Consider the following 16,158-nt stretch of genomic DNA (forward strand, 5'->3'; position numbering starts at 1 on the left):
AAAGGACTATTTTAGGATCTAATGCTTTTCAATGGGGCTGCATGGTGGTGTGGTGGGTAGCACTGTCGCCTCACAACGAGAGGGTCCTGGGTTCAACTCCCGGGTTGGGTTTGGTTTTTTTCTGTGTGGAGTTTCCCCGTGTGAGCGTGGGTTCTCTCCGGGTTCTCCGGCTTCCTCCCACAGTCCAAAGACATGCAGGATGGGGATAGGTTCATTGAAGACCCTAAATGTCCCGTAGGTGTGAATGGTTGTCTGTCTCTACATGTCAGCCCTGTGATAGACTGGTTACCTGTCCAGGTGTACCCTGCCTTCTCCCAATGACAGCTGGGATCGGCTCTAGACCCCCCGCGACCCTGAATAAGCGGTAGACGATGGATGGATGCTTTTCAATGTGATGATTATTTTTGGGTCTGCAGCAAGAAGGGGGTTACATTCACAATATTGCATAAATACTCTGTATCTACCTGTACCAGTGCCTCCTCAACGCTCTATATTGAGTGAAATATTTAGAAGATTCCATTACATAACTCACTGCAGATGTAAGGGGAAGATTTGCTTAAATTTCTGATGTTGCACCACATGCAAACATCCACAATGATTCAAGCAGAAATGAGGCATCGAGTGACATTGAGTGAGTGATCATTGTATGTCTCACCTCTGATTGGTTGTGACACGCTCCCTCCTGTTCCTGTCATTATCCACCGGCGCTTTGACTACCAAATTTCCTGCCCTTTTCCTTGCCCTATAAGAGCATTGTTCCCGGTATTCACACATCGTACACAGCCTTTGTATACCATCCATACTTTTCCTGCTGAACACAAAGAAAGAGTTTTCTTCCTGATTGAAGCAGGCGTATGGTCAGTCACACCCTTGTGTCCCATAAGGGGAGCTGCTGCAGTGGTCTGAGGCATTCCCAGACGCAGTGAGTCTACAGGCCTGAGAGCCATTTCCTTTTCGGGGAAGTGAGTCACTGTAATAAGGCAGGGAGGGGCTCTCAGGAGGGAATATCAACGGCAGGTCGGTGCAAATGATCTGTGGTGTTCTCAACACTCTTTTTTCAAGGCCAATACTAGTCCTCTATGTTGCATTCAGCTGTAATTCAAAGCTCCTCTGTTCTGAATTTTTGCGTCAAAAGTTTAGCCACAGAATCGCCCACATTTTATGGCTCTGCCTGGAGAAGCTTTCCTGATTTATGAGATTTTCATGGCAAATTGATGAGCAAATGCGGTGCAAAGCATATATTCAGGGGGCGGGATTTGTGCTGGTGTGCAAAGGTTACATGAGGCCGCCCTTTAAATGAATGCAAACCTGCATGTTGATTTGAATAGTGGTTTTCTGAGATATGTCTCTGTTGTTTCAGATTTAACCTTAGGGGTGAGTGTTGGCAAGAACCTCACGATACGATACGTATCACGATACTTTGGTCACGATACGATACATATCACGATATTGCGATATAAATAAAGATCCTGTATATGTACATCAGATGATATTGATCAGAGGACAAATTGAGTCAAAACTATTTCATTCAAAACAGCCTCTCCATTTTATTAATTCCCATGAAATTCACTGGAATAAATATTGAAAATAAAATGAAAAAGGATAAAGTACTGCATTCACAACGCGTCTAAACATGAATCTTTTCTTTTTTTTAAATCGATCTTTGGAGTTGAAAAATCGATATTGTATTGGGTGGCAAAGTATCGCGATATATTGCCGTATCGATATTTTTACCCACCCCTAATTAACATGCTGCTTTATTTCTCAGTTCATCAACATAATACAAATGTTATTTATATTGTTATCTATACAGGATATGGTAACAGGCTGTTTTCAGTATATAAACATTAATTATAATGACTGTTCTTTCACGTAGCATGAAGTTATTCCACTTTTTAAGTTGTTTTCTTACCTCCGCAGTCTGAAAACAAAGCCAAATACAGATTTAATCAGGAAAATTAATATTAATAATGATTTATACATTTATACGTCTCCTCTCTCCTTTCTATTCTGTCCAACAGTTCTAGCCTTCCCTGCATTTCTGCTTGGAATTGACCAGAACCGGCTTAAAGAGAAACTTACGAGCCGGAAGATGGACAGCAAGTGGGGAAGCGCGTTGGAGTCCATCGACGTGACGCTGAACGTGGAGCAGGCGTGTTACACTCGCGACGCCCTCTCCAAAGCCCTGCATTCACGAGTGTTTGACTTCCTGGTCGAGGTACGATAGCAACAATGCTGCCGTAGCCTGTAAATAAAGATTCATCCTCATCTAACGCACTCCTTTGATTTCAGTCCATCAACAAAGCCATGGTGAAAGATCATAAGGATTTTAATATCGGAGTGTTGGACATTTACGGATTTGAAATTTTCCAAGTAAGTTGTCCTTTTCACAGACATGGCTACTGGAATTTAATTCTGAGGCAACACATGAGTTAGATTAGCAGGTATTAACTTTGAGCGTTTAAACAGATTAAACACAAAGGATCAAACTAATTTATAAAGTATGTGGATTAAGTTCTATCACCCGATTGAGACAAAAGACCTCAACATGCTTCCCTAATCTCATGACTTGTTTGTTTAGTTTGCTGAATGAGAAGTTGATGAGATCAGACAGACATCGAAATGGAAATGTTCTTGTATTATTTTGTTTTTTGGGAGCTTTAGATTCCTCATATCAAGGGCAGGTTCTCATACTCTGGATTTTTAAGAAATGACTATGGAATTAACTGTGCCGTCTCTTCAACAGAAAAATGGCTTTGAACAGTTCTGCATCAACTTTGTGAACGAGAAACTGCAGCAGATATTCATTGAGCTGACTCTGAAGGCGGAGCAGGTAAACTGCCTCCTCAGTCATTCTGTAATCGTTCATCGCTGCATCGTTAGATGTCTCACATCTTCTGCTCTCGTCCCTCTCCGTAGGAGGAATACGTGCAGGAGGGCATCAAGTGGACTCCAATCGAATACTTCAACAACAAGATCGTCTGTGATCTCATCGAGAGCAAAGTAATTAAACCATAAATAATAATGATCTGCAAACTCATCAAAAATCACAAAGTGATAGAAAATGATGGATGGAAGTGAAGCATCATCAATTAGTTCATCGTCAGAAAATAAATCAGCAGCAAAATGTCACCTCCCTTCTTAAATGTGAGGATTTGCAGATGTTCTGTAAGCTGAGATACTTTTTATTACTATTCTCTTAAAGACCAAAATATGTGTTGGTTTATCAATGAGTCAAATAAACATTACTTGCAGCTCCTAATCAAGTGATAAGAGTTTAGTTAGTTAGTTTAGCAACGTCAGCTAATTCTGATCTGATCTGACTTGATTTCATTTTCATAAACAACAAACACAAAACAAACTTATTTATTATTTACAAAACAAAGAATTAATATCAAAATACACAAAGTCAAGCTGCAGAAATCTCTTTAAATAGCAAACAGGGCTAAAAATACCACCTTCTTGATGAGTTTAATGAGAGCGTGCTACTGGAAGTATTATTATTCCCTGCATTCATTTCTAATCACAGACTTGAATATGATCGTTACTAATAATGAACATTTGTTAGTTTTATTGGCCCCACATGGTTAACTGAGTCGAAGCTCCCGCCAAGTTCCTGCTCTGTAGTCGAGACTCGCAGCTTAATATCCTTAAAGATGCCGACGTGCCTCTTAATTTGATTTATCTGTCCCACTGAGAGGACTAATCCATGAAATCTACCACAAGGGCTTTAAAACAAGCCTTCATCTGAGAGGAGCAGTCCATCCAAGTCAGCGCCTGACACTCCAGCAACAACACACCACTTCAGTTAATCCAGTGACAACTTTACTAAGTCCTCCTAACGGAGACACTGTGAGCGCTTTGTAGTGTTTGTTCATCATACTTGCTCATGATAAGGAACTTCTAACGGCATATATTAGGGCTGGAACATATGATTATTATACAATCATTCATTGTGCAGTCTTTAAAATATCAGTAAAGATAAGGGAGAGGAATACTAGAAAACATGGGATTCCAATATTTCTATTCCAATATTTGTTTACTGTACCTGTATTGTGTACTGTCATGTCCTCGCCCTCTTTGTTTGCTTGTTTCTTGTTTAATATCAGTAAATAGTGAAAAAGATCCATCATAACTTGTTCCAGCTCTAGAACCAATAACCTCTGGTGTTTATGTCAATAGAAAAAAATAAACCATCAGTTTTAAAAATCTATGAACCGATTTGGGAACTTTTAGCGATACACATGTCTTCCTTGTGATCCCAGAGTCCTCCTGGCGTCATGTGCGTCCTGGATGACGTGTGCGCCACCATGCACGCGGTGGGCGAGGGGGCCGACCAGACCATGCTGCAGAAGCTCCGAGTCCAGATCAACACCCATGAGCACTTCAACAGCTGGAACCAGGGCTTCATTATCCACCATTACGCTGGCAAGGTCGGTCTGAGCGTGCTGGCTTCAAGTGCTGCAGTTTGGTCCATTTGTCTGACTCCCGTCTGTTTGAATCACACGTATCTCAACAAACACAACAACATAGAAAAACATTCACCACAAGGTTAACAGCAGCAACCTCCATGCTGGTCTTTGCCGTGGTGTAAACTATTATGTGTGATGCATAAACCCCTCAGCAGGGAGCTGACAGCAACTTCTGGAAATAGAACGTTATTAAAATTTCATTTTTATGGTCGTAAATACCAGTAATGCAGCTGGTACTTTACTTGGATTTGGTGTTCTTCACCCTTTTTTTCGTTTTTCCCGTCGAAAATAACACCACCTTTCTCTGTTCCCTGTCTATTTATAGTTCCAGTCCCTCCCCTTATGTAACACTGTCTGATATATGTGAATCGGCCTTATGCAATTCATACGCGATGGTGCACCAGTTTTTCATTGTGGTGGTCTGGGCCGAGGTTGTCCCGTGTCATTCTCCAGATGTGTGGTGGCCTCAGCCTGGCACACATGCCGCAGGCTTAATGAGCCGTGCCATAAAGACTTGAGGGGCTCCCATGACCCGGCTCAAAACATTCCTGCAGCCTCAGGCTGCAATACAGCAGAAATAACACGGCTTCATTTATACACTTTCAGACCGCCGCTGGTTTTAGAAGGAAGCTAATCCTGGGGAGGTGTAAAGGATCGGCAAGCCTTCATTTTCTTTTCCCATGAAACTCCAGCCACTCATTTAAACCTGAATATCAGTCACAGTGTCATCTTTCCTTTTACTAGAAAGTCTCCCCTTGTCCTCTTTGATCATTCTGAGAAATGCCTCTGAAATCTCTCTCCTCCAGGTGTCCTACGATGCGGAGGGATTCTGCGAGAGGAACCGAGATGTCCTTTTTACTGACCTCATCGAGCTGATGCAGAGCAGTGAAATGTAAGCATCTCCTCTTTGCACATTGTCCCGACATGTGGCCAGCGTTTCTATGGTTCACACTAAAGGGGGGTCTTCCATTGTGATTGAATGAGAGTCTCGGACGTTCAAGTGCATCAGGAAACTGACGGGACGCAGCAGAAGTGTGCAGGGTTACGTCGCGCTCTCCGCCCTGAATCACACCGACTGTTCCAGATATGTGGCTTTTGGGGACAACCCAGTCTGACCTTCCGAGCCCCGTCTCCCCGCGGGGCTGCGTTGTGGGGTCTGGTCCCCCCTGTGTTTTGGTTTCTTGGGCTTTCTTTGTGTCAAAATGGCCATCTGTGCAAACAGCCTGCATTGTGTCTGTAACCCCTGCAGGCCTCAGCCACAGCTCGCCCCCTCTTTGTGTGCACGTTTGGCGAGGCACGAACGTAGCTTCTATCAAAATCCCATTCAGACACGCGCTGGATAACATCGACATCGCAGTCAGGCCCACAAACACACAGATTAAAGAGTCTGGCACAGCAACACATAAAGGAAGCCTCAGAAGGAAGGAAGCAGACCTCATTTCTGAGAGCAGCAGGTCGAGTAGAGAAGAAAGGAATGACCCGTATTGTCAGCTGGACAGTATTAGCAGACCTCTGGTCTGTTTGTACACACAACCTGCTGGTCTTTTCTTCTGTGTCCATAGCTTTGAGTTTAAAACCAAACAAATACCAACGTGTGAGAATGCCAGAACAGGGATGGAGGTTTTTAAAAAAACATGAAAAAGCACTGAGAATAGATTTGATAAACATCAAAGATGGAAATAAAACACGTTTAGATTAGCAGAATGTGAGGCATCAGACGTACGTGACAACTTGACAGTCATCAAGTTTTTTGGAAGTTTTCAAAGAAAAACGAATAGTTCGAAAGGAGCCAAATTCTTGTGTCGAACACGGAAGGAACAATCTCTAAATCCGTAACTTTCTATTCTTTTGGTTTCATTCTGGGCAAACCAACGTGAAGCCGTTAAGCAAGTCATTAAAAGTGTTGATTTTACAGCGTAACTGCAAAGAAATACAACATCATCTCCAGTTTACGAGCGAGTAAAACGTCGAGGGAGAGCTTCTACTCGTTCTTAAAGTGGGTGTTGCAATTTTCCATAAAACAGGAACCTGCTGGTAAACAAGCATGTGAGATAATAGATACTAAATCCTTGTTATGAATGAATGCTTTAAAATAAGCTTCGTCTGAAATCACCACTTTCCCCTCTTTTAGAGCTATATATTCTTTTTATATAATATCTTTTACATTCCGACCAGCAGCAACACAACATGGTCTCGTCACGATGTGATAAAACACAACATCTATATGTCATGAATTCCATTTATAAATTGTAAAGACCAAGATGTTATTCCCTGAAATCCAGATGAGCTGGGACCAAGTCATCTTACTGGAGGGAGTTTGGACGAGCACTGGTTGACCTCATGTGTTGTTATGGTTCAGACAATCAGGGAGAAAGTTAACATTCTTTTTTTTAATTTTCCTATTTTCATGCAAAAGTGCCAAATCTCAATTAGATGTTGTCAATTATTTAAATTCAACAAGCGTCAAATTATAGCATACATTCCTCTCTAGAGCAGTGGCCTCGGTGGGACGTGTGGTATACACACACACACACACACACACACACACGCACACACACACACACACACAAACACACACACACACACACACACACACACACACACACACACACACACACACACGCACACACACACACACACACAAACACACACACAAACACACACACACACACACACACACACACACACACACACTCACACACACACACACACACACACACACACACACACAAACACACACACACACACACACACACACATACACACACACCTTTTGTCCCCCCCCCCCCCCCCCCCCCCCCCAGCTCAGACCTTCCCAAGTGGTTCAGGAATTTCAACCTGTGACCTTCACTGAAGGTCACAGGTTCTTTAATCATTAACTGCATTTTTCCAACCGTTACTTTCAGCTCCATAACAACGTTGTTTTTGCTACAAGGATGTTGTTGTTCCTCTATCGGTCCTCAGTCTGCTAACCTCTGTCCTCTAACAGCGCCTTCATCAGAGCACTGTTTCCAGAAAACCTCAACGCTGACAAGAAGGGTCGACCCACAACCGCAGGCAGCAAAATTAAGGTGTGTGTGTGTGTGTGTCTCTCTGTGTGTGTGTGTGTGTGTGTGTGTGTGTGTGTGTGTGTGTGTGTGTGTGTGTGTGTGTGTGTGTGTGTGTGTGTGTGTGTGTGTTTGTGTCTCTCTCTGTGTGTGTGTGTGTGTGTGTGTGTGTGTGTGTGTGTGTGTGTGTGTACCTGTCCTTCTTTATCTAAGCCGCCGTGGGAAAAGGCCTGTGAAACGATAATGTGTGTTTGCTGTTCAGTGGCGTGTCCTCGTCAGTAAAGTAAAAGTTTGGGGTTTTTATGAGACATCATTATGATCATCAGTCTCATCCTTACTGTACGTGATCTGTGCTCCCCCCCCCCCCCCCTTTAGAAACAAGCCAACGACTTGGTGAGCACTCTGATGAAATGTACTCCGCACTACATCCGCTGCATCAAACCTAACGAAACGAAGAAGCCCAGGGACTGGGAAGAGAGCCGGTAAGTGACGCCTCTCATGACTCCACCCAATCAGAGCCTGTTTACTGCTAAAAGACTGGTCGTCTGGTTTCTCACTCCTCTTACAGCAAAGTGTGAGCTTTTGTTTATGCTCTGTGTCACTTTGAGACCAGGATTTACCCTACATCTGCCATATTATTACAGATGTCATTTTAAGTTTGAATTAATTACATTTGTGTAAAATCCTTCAGCAGAGGACACATGGATGACAATCGAATGAAATAAAGATGAAAGAATAGAAACATGACTGAAGTGAGTCTAATCGGGGCAGGAAATAGATTCTGCTCCCGATCAGATAATTTAGAACCACATGGACGATCAATATGCATGGAAGTTGAATCGATGACACCTTTATTTTAAATATCAAGGATCTGTCTTTCAGTGAACGTTGATGAACGCAGGCTGGTCTCACACAAAGGGAAACTCTGGACCATTGTGACCATTTTTTGTTGCTCTTTTTGGGTGTTTTCTGTCCAAGTCATATCAGACCCCCCCCCCCCCCCCATATCCCTTTGTTTCAGTTTCCCCGCTGTTTCTTCAGGCGTTGGGCACTATATGTTCAGATGCTGAGTACTGTTGTATTGTTCAGAGCCTATGACCTTCCTGTTGTGAGTCGGGCACAGGCCGGCTCATTAATTAGCAGCGGAACTGTTGTTTTCACAGGAAGACGGCGTGTACTTAGTGCAGCGTAGCAGCTTTGTTTGAGGGAAACCTTAAAGCAAAATGCAGCTGTTTTGCATCCAATGACTCGTGATGAAAGTTTCCGCCAGTGGAGCGAGAAAAAAGTCGTTTGAGTTCAAGTTGATCGTTAATAACTCAAACTACTGGTGGTGGAGTGGTTATACGCCAAAGTAAATTACATTATTATGTGTTGTGCTTTAACTGATTTATTCATAATGACATCACAAAAACACCACAGTGTCAAAAGCAGAGAACAAAACCTTATAACATGAAGGTCAATCAATATGATGCCACATTCTTGTCATCATCACCTTTTTTACTTTGCGACTTGGCTCATTAAAGAACAGAAAGAAGTGTCTTGATATTCCTTCCTTCCTATGTGAAGAGTGAAACACCAGGTGGAGTATCTGGGTCTGAAGGAGAACATCAGGGTGAGGCGAGCTGGCTACGCATACCGCCGAGTCTTCAAGAAGTTCCTCAACAGGTAACGCCTCAGCCTCGCAGCCTTTTCACATTCTGACTCATGTAAGATGCTTTTATCACCAATAAACCTCCTGTTTCTGTTTCTCAAGGTACGCCATCCTGACCAAAGAGTCCTGGCCGACGTGGCGAGGGGATGAGAAACAAGGCGTCCTTCATCTCTTGCGGTCCGTGAACATGGACCAGGATCAGTTCCAGCTCGGACGCACAAAGATCTTCGTTAAGGCCCCCGAGTCGGTATGTTTGACACCCGACAGCAGATCCTGTCATTTTGCCTTTTCTGACATCACGTCTCTATAAGAAAGTCTGTTGTTAAGACGTAGAGCACAGGTTTGCATGCCTTCTTGTTAGCAGGGGGTAAAAACCAACTCACCATCTTTACATTAAACGCCATAAAAGGGCACTTGTGTCCCGAATCATGCTGGAATCCCTGCTGTAGGGGAGGGGATTGAACCCGACCCCCGTACCACGTCAGCGCTGAGTCAACACGCTCTGGAACTAAAACAAGTACAGGCTGTGGTTGCAGAGTTTGGGGGGACATCGTAAAGGCTTGTCTTTTTCCACCATAACTCCTTTTTTTTCTCCAGGATTCCTATGAAAGCAGCGCTTGTGTGACGCCCGTGCTCTCGCTTATTAACATTTGTACACGGAGGAGCGTGCACGCTCACAGCGATGCACGTTTCGAAGCGAATACACAGACATCTTAGTTTTAATCCAGGCCCTTACAGCTGATCCTGAATGCCTTTACTTATTCATGGCAGCCATGCATGCCAAGAGCTCCCCATCCCCCCACGCTGCCAGACCGAGAGTCCAAGTCTGAGGTGTGCTCGTGAAACGCAAATATCACACGGGCGGACCGCTGAAATGAGCTGCCAAGCTTCTCAAAACAAGCCCCTCTGATAAGACCCTGACACCATCTCATTAGTGTCATGACTGCAGCGGGTTGTGTTTTCTTTTGGACGTAATAAGTTTGTTTGACACCAGATGTCGGAGAAGAGTTTGTCCTTCAAAGTGCTGATGGATGAGCCGTGGCTTACTGTCAGTCCGAGGTCTCACACGTTATCACAGCTATGAAGTCAACCTTTGTAGGGTGCTTATAAATGGTATATAGGGCGACTGATCCATCACATTCATTCATAGTCAAACATAATAGTTACTTGTAGTCCTCATGATCATGTTGAGTCTCTGGTTGTTCTTGGATTCGCCACTTGGGGAGTTTAATCAGTCGTCTGGTGAGAAAGGTTGAAGCGTCGGTGCCCCGGCAGCGATGCGATGCCAGGCCTGCTCCAGCAGTGGGCAGGATGTTTAGTCTGGGAGGGCGCAGCGAGTGTGATTGCATGTTAGGAAATGACATAGACCGGCGGTCTGTTGGCACGGAGTCGGCTGCTTGTGCAGGAAGTGGTGACGTATAATATTATATGTGCATACTGACAAAAATCACAACATAGATCAACGTGAATACAGATTTAAAACTGGCAACAAATCAAACAATTTGCAGTATTCAAATAAACCTACTGCAGAGTATCAACAAGTTCACATTTTTTCAAGTCAGCCTTAAATCAATACTCGTAATCATTCCTCCTGTGCAAACCGGCCAGTAGACGGTCTCCATCTTTACAATAAACTTTGATGAAACAAAGTATTTCAACAAATTCAGCATAAGATGCATCATTTACACAGCAATCATCCAGTATTCTGACTGAGAAACACTCAGTAGTGTGTAGTAGTGTAACGATGCATCGATGCATTGATCGTCAGTCCTACCATTCAAATAAACCAATCTGCTAAAATAAATAAATAGAATTAATCGCTTTGGCTTCACGATAATCAATATAAATGCATTAAATCTTATGAATCGAGATTCTTAATTATGATTAATGACTTTTAAGACACTCTCCCCTGCCAGCATGTAGCCGATTCAAACATGTTCAAAATAACTGAACAATGTTTAATTTACATTTTTGTATTCAGCATAAAATATTATGCAGAACTACTTTTTCATAGAATAAATATGTTAAATAAGTAATTCTGTGGTCTGTTTATTTTTCACCTATCAGAAGAATACAGTCTTACTCGCATTATTGCATGTTTATTTCATGGATATAGAATTTTGGTTTAAAGTTACTGAATTGAATCGCTGTGAAGCCAAAGATTCCCACCCCTCGTAGTGTGGCTTCATCCTGAAGAAGCTGTGATGTCATTGCTTGGTGTTAAAATGGTGTTTTTTTTTTCAAAGCTCTTTCTGCTGGAAGAGACGAGGGAGCGCAAGTTTGACGGCTACGCCAGGACCATCCAGAAGGCCTGGAGGAAATACGTGGCCCGCAAGAAGTACGTCCAGATGAGAGAAGAAGGTGAGTGGATGAACACTTCCAGCTGATTGTTTTCTGTCAAAGTTCCTCCGCCTCCATTCCTCACTCTTTCTCTGGGTTCATCTAGCTTCTGACCTGCTGTTGAACCGGAAGGAGAGGCGGCGACACAGCCTCAACAGAAACTTCGTAGGCGACTACCTGGGCATGGACGACAGGCCTGAGCTCCGGCAGTTCCTGGCCAAGAGAGAGAAGATCGACTTTGCAGACAAAGTCACAAAGTATGACCGTCGCTTCAAGGTTGGTCTCCTTCTCAGCGTGTTCCTGTCTGGAAACAACAGACAGCACATTCATGTTCTACTGGTTTTTATGTTTTTAGGGCATTAAGAGGGACTTGATCCTGACCCCGAAGTCCGTGTACCTGATCGGGAGAGAAAAGGTGAAACAGGGCCCGGAGAAAGGGCAGGTCACAGAGGTCCTGAAGAGGCGGATCGATGTGGAGAAGATCTTGGCTGTGTCTCTCAGGTACTTCACCTTAAATCTGTATTAAAGTATTACAACATCTCTATCTGATATCAACGGCAACTCTAGAATACAGGTTCTTTCAGTTACTTTACTTTATTAACTTTATTATAATTACTTTACAGTTAATTTTAGTCACATGTTCATGCATTCATGAACAAACAAAACCTGTCCATATAAACAAATGTCCTGCTCGTTCTGACTACGTAAGTCAGCATGAAGCACGGCATCCTGCTGCTGCACCGCTAATGTTACACTGCTGAATTTGCATTTAGGTTTAAGTCAATAAGAATGTTTATTCTAGGGGGGGGGGGTGGAGCTTACCGAGATGAGTTGAGGAGCATCACATTGGTCTGCTCAAAGGCATATTATTTTTTGCAATAAATCATTAAAACCTCGAGAGGTTCCTGATGGAAATAACATCGCAGGGAAAACAAAAAAGAACAAATAATATTTTTTCTGTAACTGATCTACAACATGTTGTTTTCTGGTACAGGAAAAAGTTACAAACCCAAGTTAAACACATGTCCAAACATCCCACTCTGTCTTCCTTCACACAGTCCTCCTCACTTGGACGTAGAGCTTTCCAGAGGCATTGTGGGTGCTGACGTCCAGACCGAAACATTGAATTTAAAACCCCTCCTTTTCACTACATAGACAGGACACAAGGTTATTCATGAAATCTATGTACGGGTACAGGAAGATACCAGTGGGTAACACGCTGTTTCCAAAACAAGACAATGGTGGCTCAACATGAAGCAGGACAGTCGGAGCCCAACATATAATCTGCAGAAAGTCATGAATTCAAAGCCACGGTCTGCATTTCCAATCACACACATGTTCCTGTAGATGTCACACAAGGGACGCTGGAAACATGTGGACTCTATTAAAGCTGCCACTGTGTGTGTGTGTGTGTGTGTGTGTGTGTGTGTGTGTGTGTGTGTGTGTGTGTGTGTGTGTGTGTGTGTGTGTGTGTGAGAGAGAGAGAGTGTGTGTGTGTGTGTGTGTGTGTGTGTGTGTGTGTGTGTGTGTGTGTGAGAGAGAGAGAGTGTGTGTGTGTGTGTGTGTGTGTGTGTGTGTGTGTGTGTGTGTGTGTGTCTGTGTGTCTGTGTGTCTGTGTGTCTGTGTGTGTGTGTGTGTGTGTGTGTGTCTGTGTGTGTCTGTGTGTGTGTGTGTGTGTGTGTGTGTGTGTGTGTGTGTGTGTGAGAGAGAGAGTGTGTGTGTGTGTGTGTGTGTGTGTGTGTGTGTGTGTGTGTGTGTGTGTGTGTGTGTGTGTGTGTGTGTGTCTGTGTGTCTGTGTGTCTGTGTCTGTGTGTGTGTGTGTCTGTGTGTCTGTGTGTCTGTGTCTGTGTGTCTGTGTGTCTGTGTGTCTGTGTGTGTGTGTGTGTGTGTGTGTGTGTGTGTGTGTGTGTGTGTGTGTGTGAGTGTGTGTGTGTGTGTGTGTGTGTGTGGAGAATGTCAACTAGTTTACTACAAAATAAAACAGAATATTTAAAAAGGAAGTGAGAGGGGAGCTTTGTTGTTGATGGGAATGCTGTACGTCTTTGTTTGAGAGGTAGAAACCAGAGCGTGTGGTTTTAGAGTTGGGGTGTAATACAGACCAGGTGCTGCAACCAGTGAAAGCAGGAGTTGTAAAAGACTCATCAGAGAACAAACTCCACCTCGCTGGGAGCAACAAAGTGTCCTTGTGTGGGGTTACGGGCGCAAGCTGTCTCCCCCTTCAGATGTGAGCCGCTCTGAGCCCCCCCCCCCCCCCCTCCCTCCTGTGTTTCTATGCAAATGTGAAAGATGATTCTGACCCTCCATCTTAACCTCCATCAAAGCAGCAGCAGTTTGTTCTTTAGATTTGTGTCATTTATCTCAGTGTTGATGTTTTTGCAGCACAATGCAGGATGACTTCATGATCCTGCACGAACAGGAGTACGACAGCCTGCTGGACTGTGTCTTCAAGACGGAGTTCATCAGCCTACTGGCCCGCAGGTTTGAGGAGAAAACACAGAGGAAGCTACCACTCAAGTTTAATAACACGTAAGTCAACGGATGCAAAGTTAACGCCTCAAAACCACTTGTTAGGCTCATGTGAATAATGTCCTAATGAAGTCAGATACCACTGACCTCTACTAACGTTATGGTTGTCCCTCAGACTGGAGATGAAGTTGAAGAAGGAGAACTGGGGCTTCTTGAGTGGGGGCGGCTCCCGGCAGGTCCTGTTTGTTGGGGGTCAGGGAGACATGCCTGTCCTGAAACCGACGAGCAAATCTCTGCAGGTCAGCGTCGGCCCCGGGCTTCCCAAGAACACGCGTGAGTATTCACAGACCGTTCAGAAAGGTTGGTCTCATTCTAAAATGTGTTCCATTCATTGATCCTCTCCCTGTTTTCCCTCCTCAGGTCCCACCAAGAAGAGCTTCTCTCAGGTTCGCTCCAGCGGATCCAGAACTCACCAGAACATCCCGGCGAGGGCGGCACCAGGACCTCCAGGTACACCGTCGTGTGATTCAACCTTCTCTTCCAGCCGTGTGGAGTCTCAAACAGTCTTTTTTTTGTTGTTGCTGCAGTTGCTCACCAGAACGGTGGCCCGAAAAACACCAACCACGTAGCCAATCAGAAGAACCTGCAGCATCACAGCCAGAGGCATCCCCCGCCCGGCAACGCCACACGCCCCTTCCTGCCCAGCAACGGGCTGAAGGAGCGGGGCGGCAGCCGGCCGCAGCCCAACCTGGACTGTCTGAAGGTCCCGGATCAAGGAGCTGCAGGGTGAGACGCAGTAAATACAGGAGGAGACATAATAACACACACTCTCACATAAAGAACAGGGGTCAGGGGTCAGGACGTGACCTTTACTGCTCCGGTCCAAAGGTGGATCATCAGAATCACTATCAGGGATCTCTTCATACTAGATCGACTGCTAGTTTCATCCTCTTCTGTTTTCAGGACTTACATGTATGTACACTTACATAGTTTTGCAGTTTCGGTCAAATCTGTGTGCAGGTGAATTTTTGATATCACAAACACAACCTCATATTTCAAGTCTTTGTTGACGTCTCACTGCCTAGAAATGGGAAATGTTCAACGAAAAGTGATCAAACGCTGTTTTCCTGCACCAGAAATGAATGGACTCGTTGGTTCTGCTGTGTTTTCATTTGAATGAAAAGTGTTAATTGTCACATTCCTAAAAGGCCAGACCCCTTTTTGTATTTCCATGACGAGGAATCTGACGAGTATGACTCACATGTTTATGCACTGAGACGACTTTAATAGCTGACGTATGCTGCTCGTTATCCTTCGGCCTAATATGACTCCACTTTTTAGCATTTAGTTCACACTTAGAGCCCTCTCCCATTAGGTACTTAACATTCCTGTGTCTACTCTGTATACAAACTGCTGAATGTTTTTAGGCATGTGTGTGTGTGTGTGTGTGTGTGTGTGTGTGTCCAGAGACCACAGACACACACTAATACACACACTTGTGTTTCTGTAATTTGGCATAATATGGATAATTTATTCTTTTGTAGCCATGGAGACAGACGGCCAACTTCAAATGGAGGAATGTGAGTCTGAGTGTTTGCAGTGTTTTGGGTGGTGGTTCAGGACTCATGTGTTGATGCTTCTTCTCTTTTACATTTTAGTTTCTGAACTGCAAAATAGTTGTCGAGATCTTTGAAGAGGTTTCGCGCTGAAAGAATCCCTGCTGTGCATCTCTCCCACATCTTTATGCCTCGTTTAATATCTGTATTTAGAGATGAGCACTGAGGATGAACGTTGCTTTCATCACTGGGAGGACTAAATATTTGTACTCATAAAAGTATTATTGCATATGTATGAAATAACTACTGCCAGCTATTTTGAAAGATTTGATCCTCAGTTAGTTGAACAGTTGAGTAAACGTGTTCACTCTCATTCTTAAGTATTATATTTGGCATTGAGTTAAAAAATAATATAATTATTTTGCAATTAAATGAATATTCAGTATAGAGAATAACAAACTGACCTTGAAGGTACCACTGACTCTGGATCAACACACTGCTCTGAAAGGCTTAAAGAAATGTTAAAGCGTGAACTCAAGCACCATCTTGTGGCTCATTTGTGAACTACAACAACAGCTTGTTGGAATGAAGCGAGAACTAAAAAATAAAAGCACAGATTCTGCTTT

The 16,158-nt window shown here is 43.8% G+C and overlaps 1 protein-coding gene across 2 annotated transcripts in view; it reads left to right on the plus strand.

Moving 5' to 3' along the window:
- myo1ea (myosin IEa) overlaps positions 1-16,158 on the plus strand; it is a 40,735-nt gene that overhangs the window by 22,591 nt on the left and 1,986 nt on the right. Inside the window, exons 10-27 of one of the 2 annotated variants that reach the window (XM_084013738.1) lie at positions 2,022-2,218; positions 2,293-2,373; positions 2,747-2,833; positions 2,920-3,003; positions 4,266-4,433; positions 5,279-5,364; positions 7,462-7,543; positions 7,895-8,001; positions 9,086-9,184; positions 9,273-9,417; positions 11,417-11,531; positions 11,617-11,786; positions 11,866-12,011; positions 13,890-14,036; positions 14,152-14,309; positions 14,397-14,486; positions 14,564-14,762; positions 15,521-15,556. In XM_084013738.1, the coding sequence (XP_083869864.1) occupies positions 2,022-2,218; positions 2,293-2,373; positions 2,747-2,833; positions 2,920-3,003; positions 4,266-4,433; positions 5,279-5,364; positions 7,462-7,543; positions 7,895-8,001; positions 9,086-9,184; positions 9,273-9,417; positions 11,417-11,531; positions 11,617-11,786; positions 11,866-12,011; positions 13,890-14,036; positions 14,152-14,309; positions 14,397-14,486; positions 14,564-14,762; positions 15,521-15,556 (2,197 nt within the window). The remainder of the gene's footprint in view (positions 1-2,021; positions 2,219-2,292; positions 2,374-2,746; positions 2,834-2,919; positions 3,004-4,265; positions 4,434-5,278; positions 5,365-7,461; positions 7,544-7,894; positions 8,002-9,085; positions 9,185-9,272; positions 9,418-11,416; positions 11,532-11,616; positions 11,787-11,865; positions 12,012-13,889; positions 14,037-14,151; positions 14,310-14,396; positions 14,487-14,563; positions 14,763-15,520; positions 15,557-16,158) is intronic. The other variant, XM_084013739.1, reaches the window with a different exon arrangement.

This window comes from Eutrigla gurnardus (assembly GCF_963514095.1).
Source record: "Eutrigla gurnardus genome assembly, chromosome: 1".
Classification (NCBI taxonomy): Eukaryota; Metazoa; Chordata; class Actinopteri; order Perciformes; family Triglidae; genus Eutrigla; species Eutrigla gurnardus.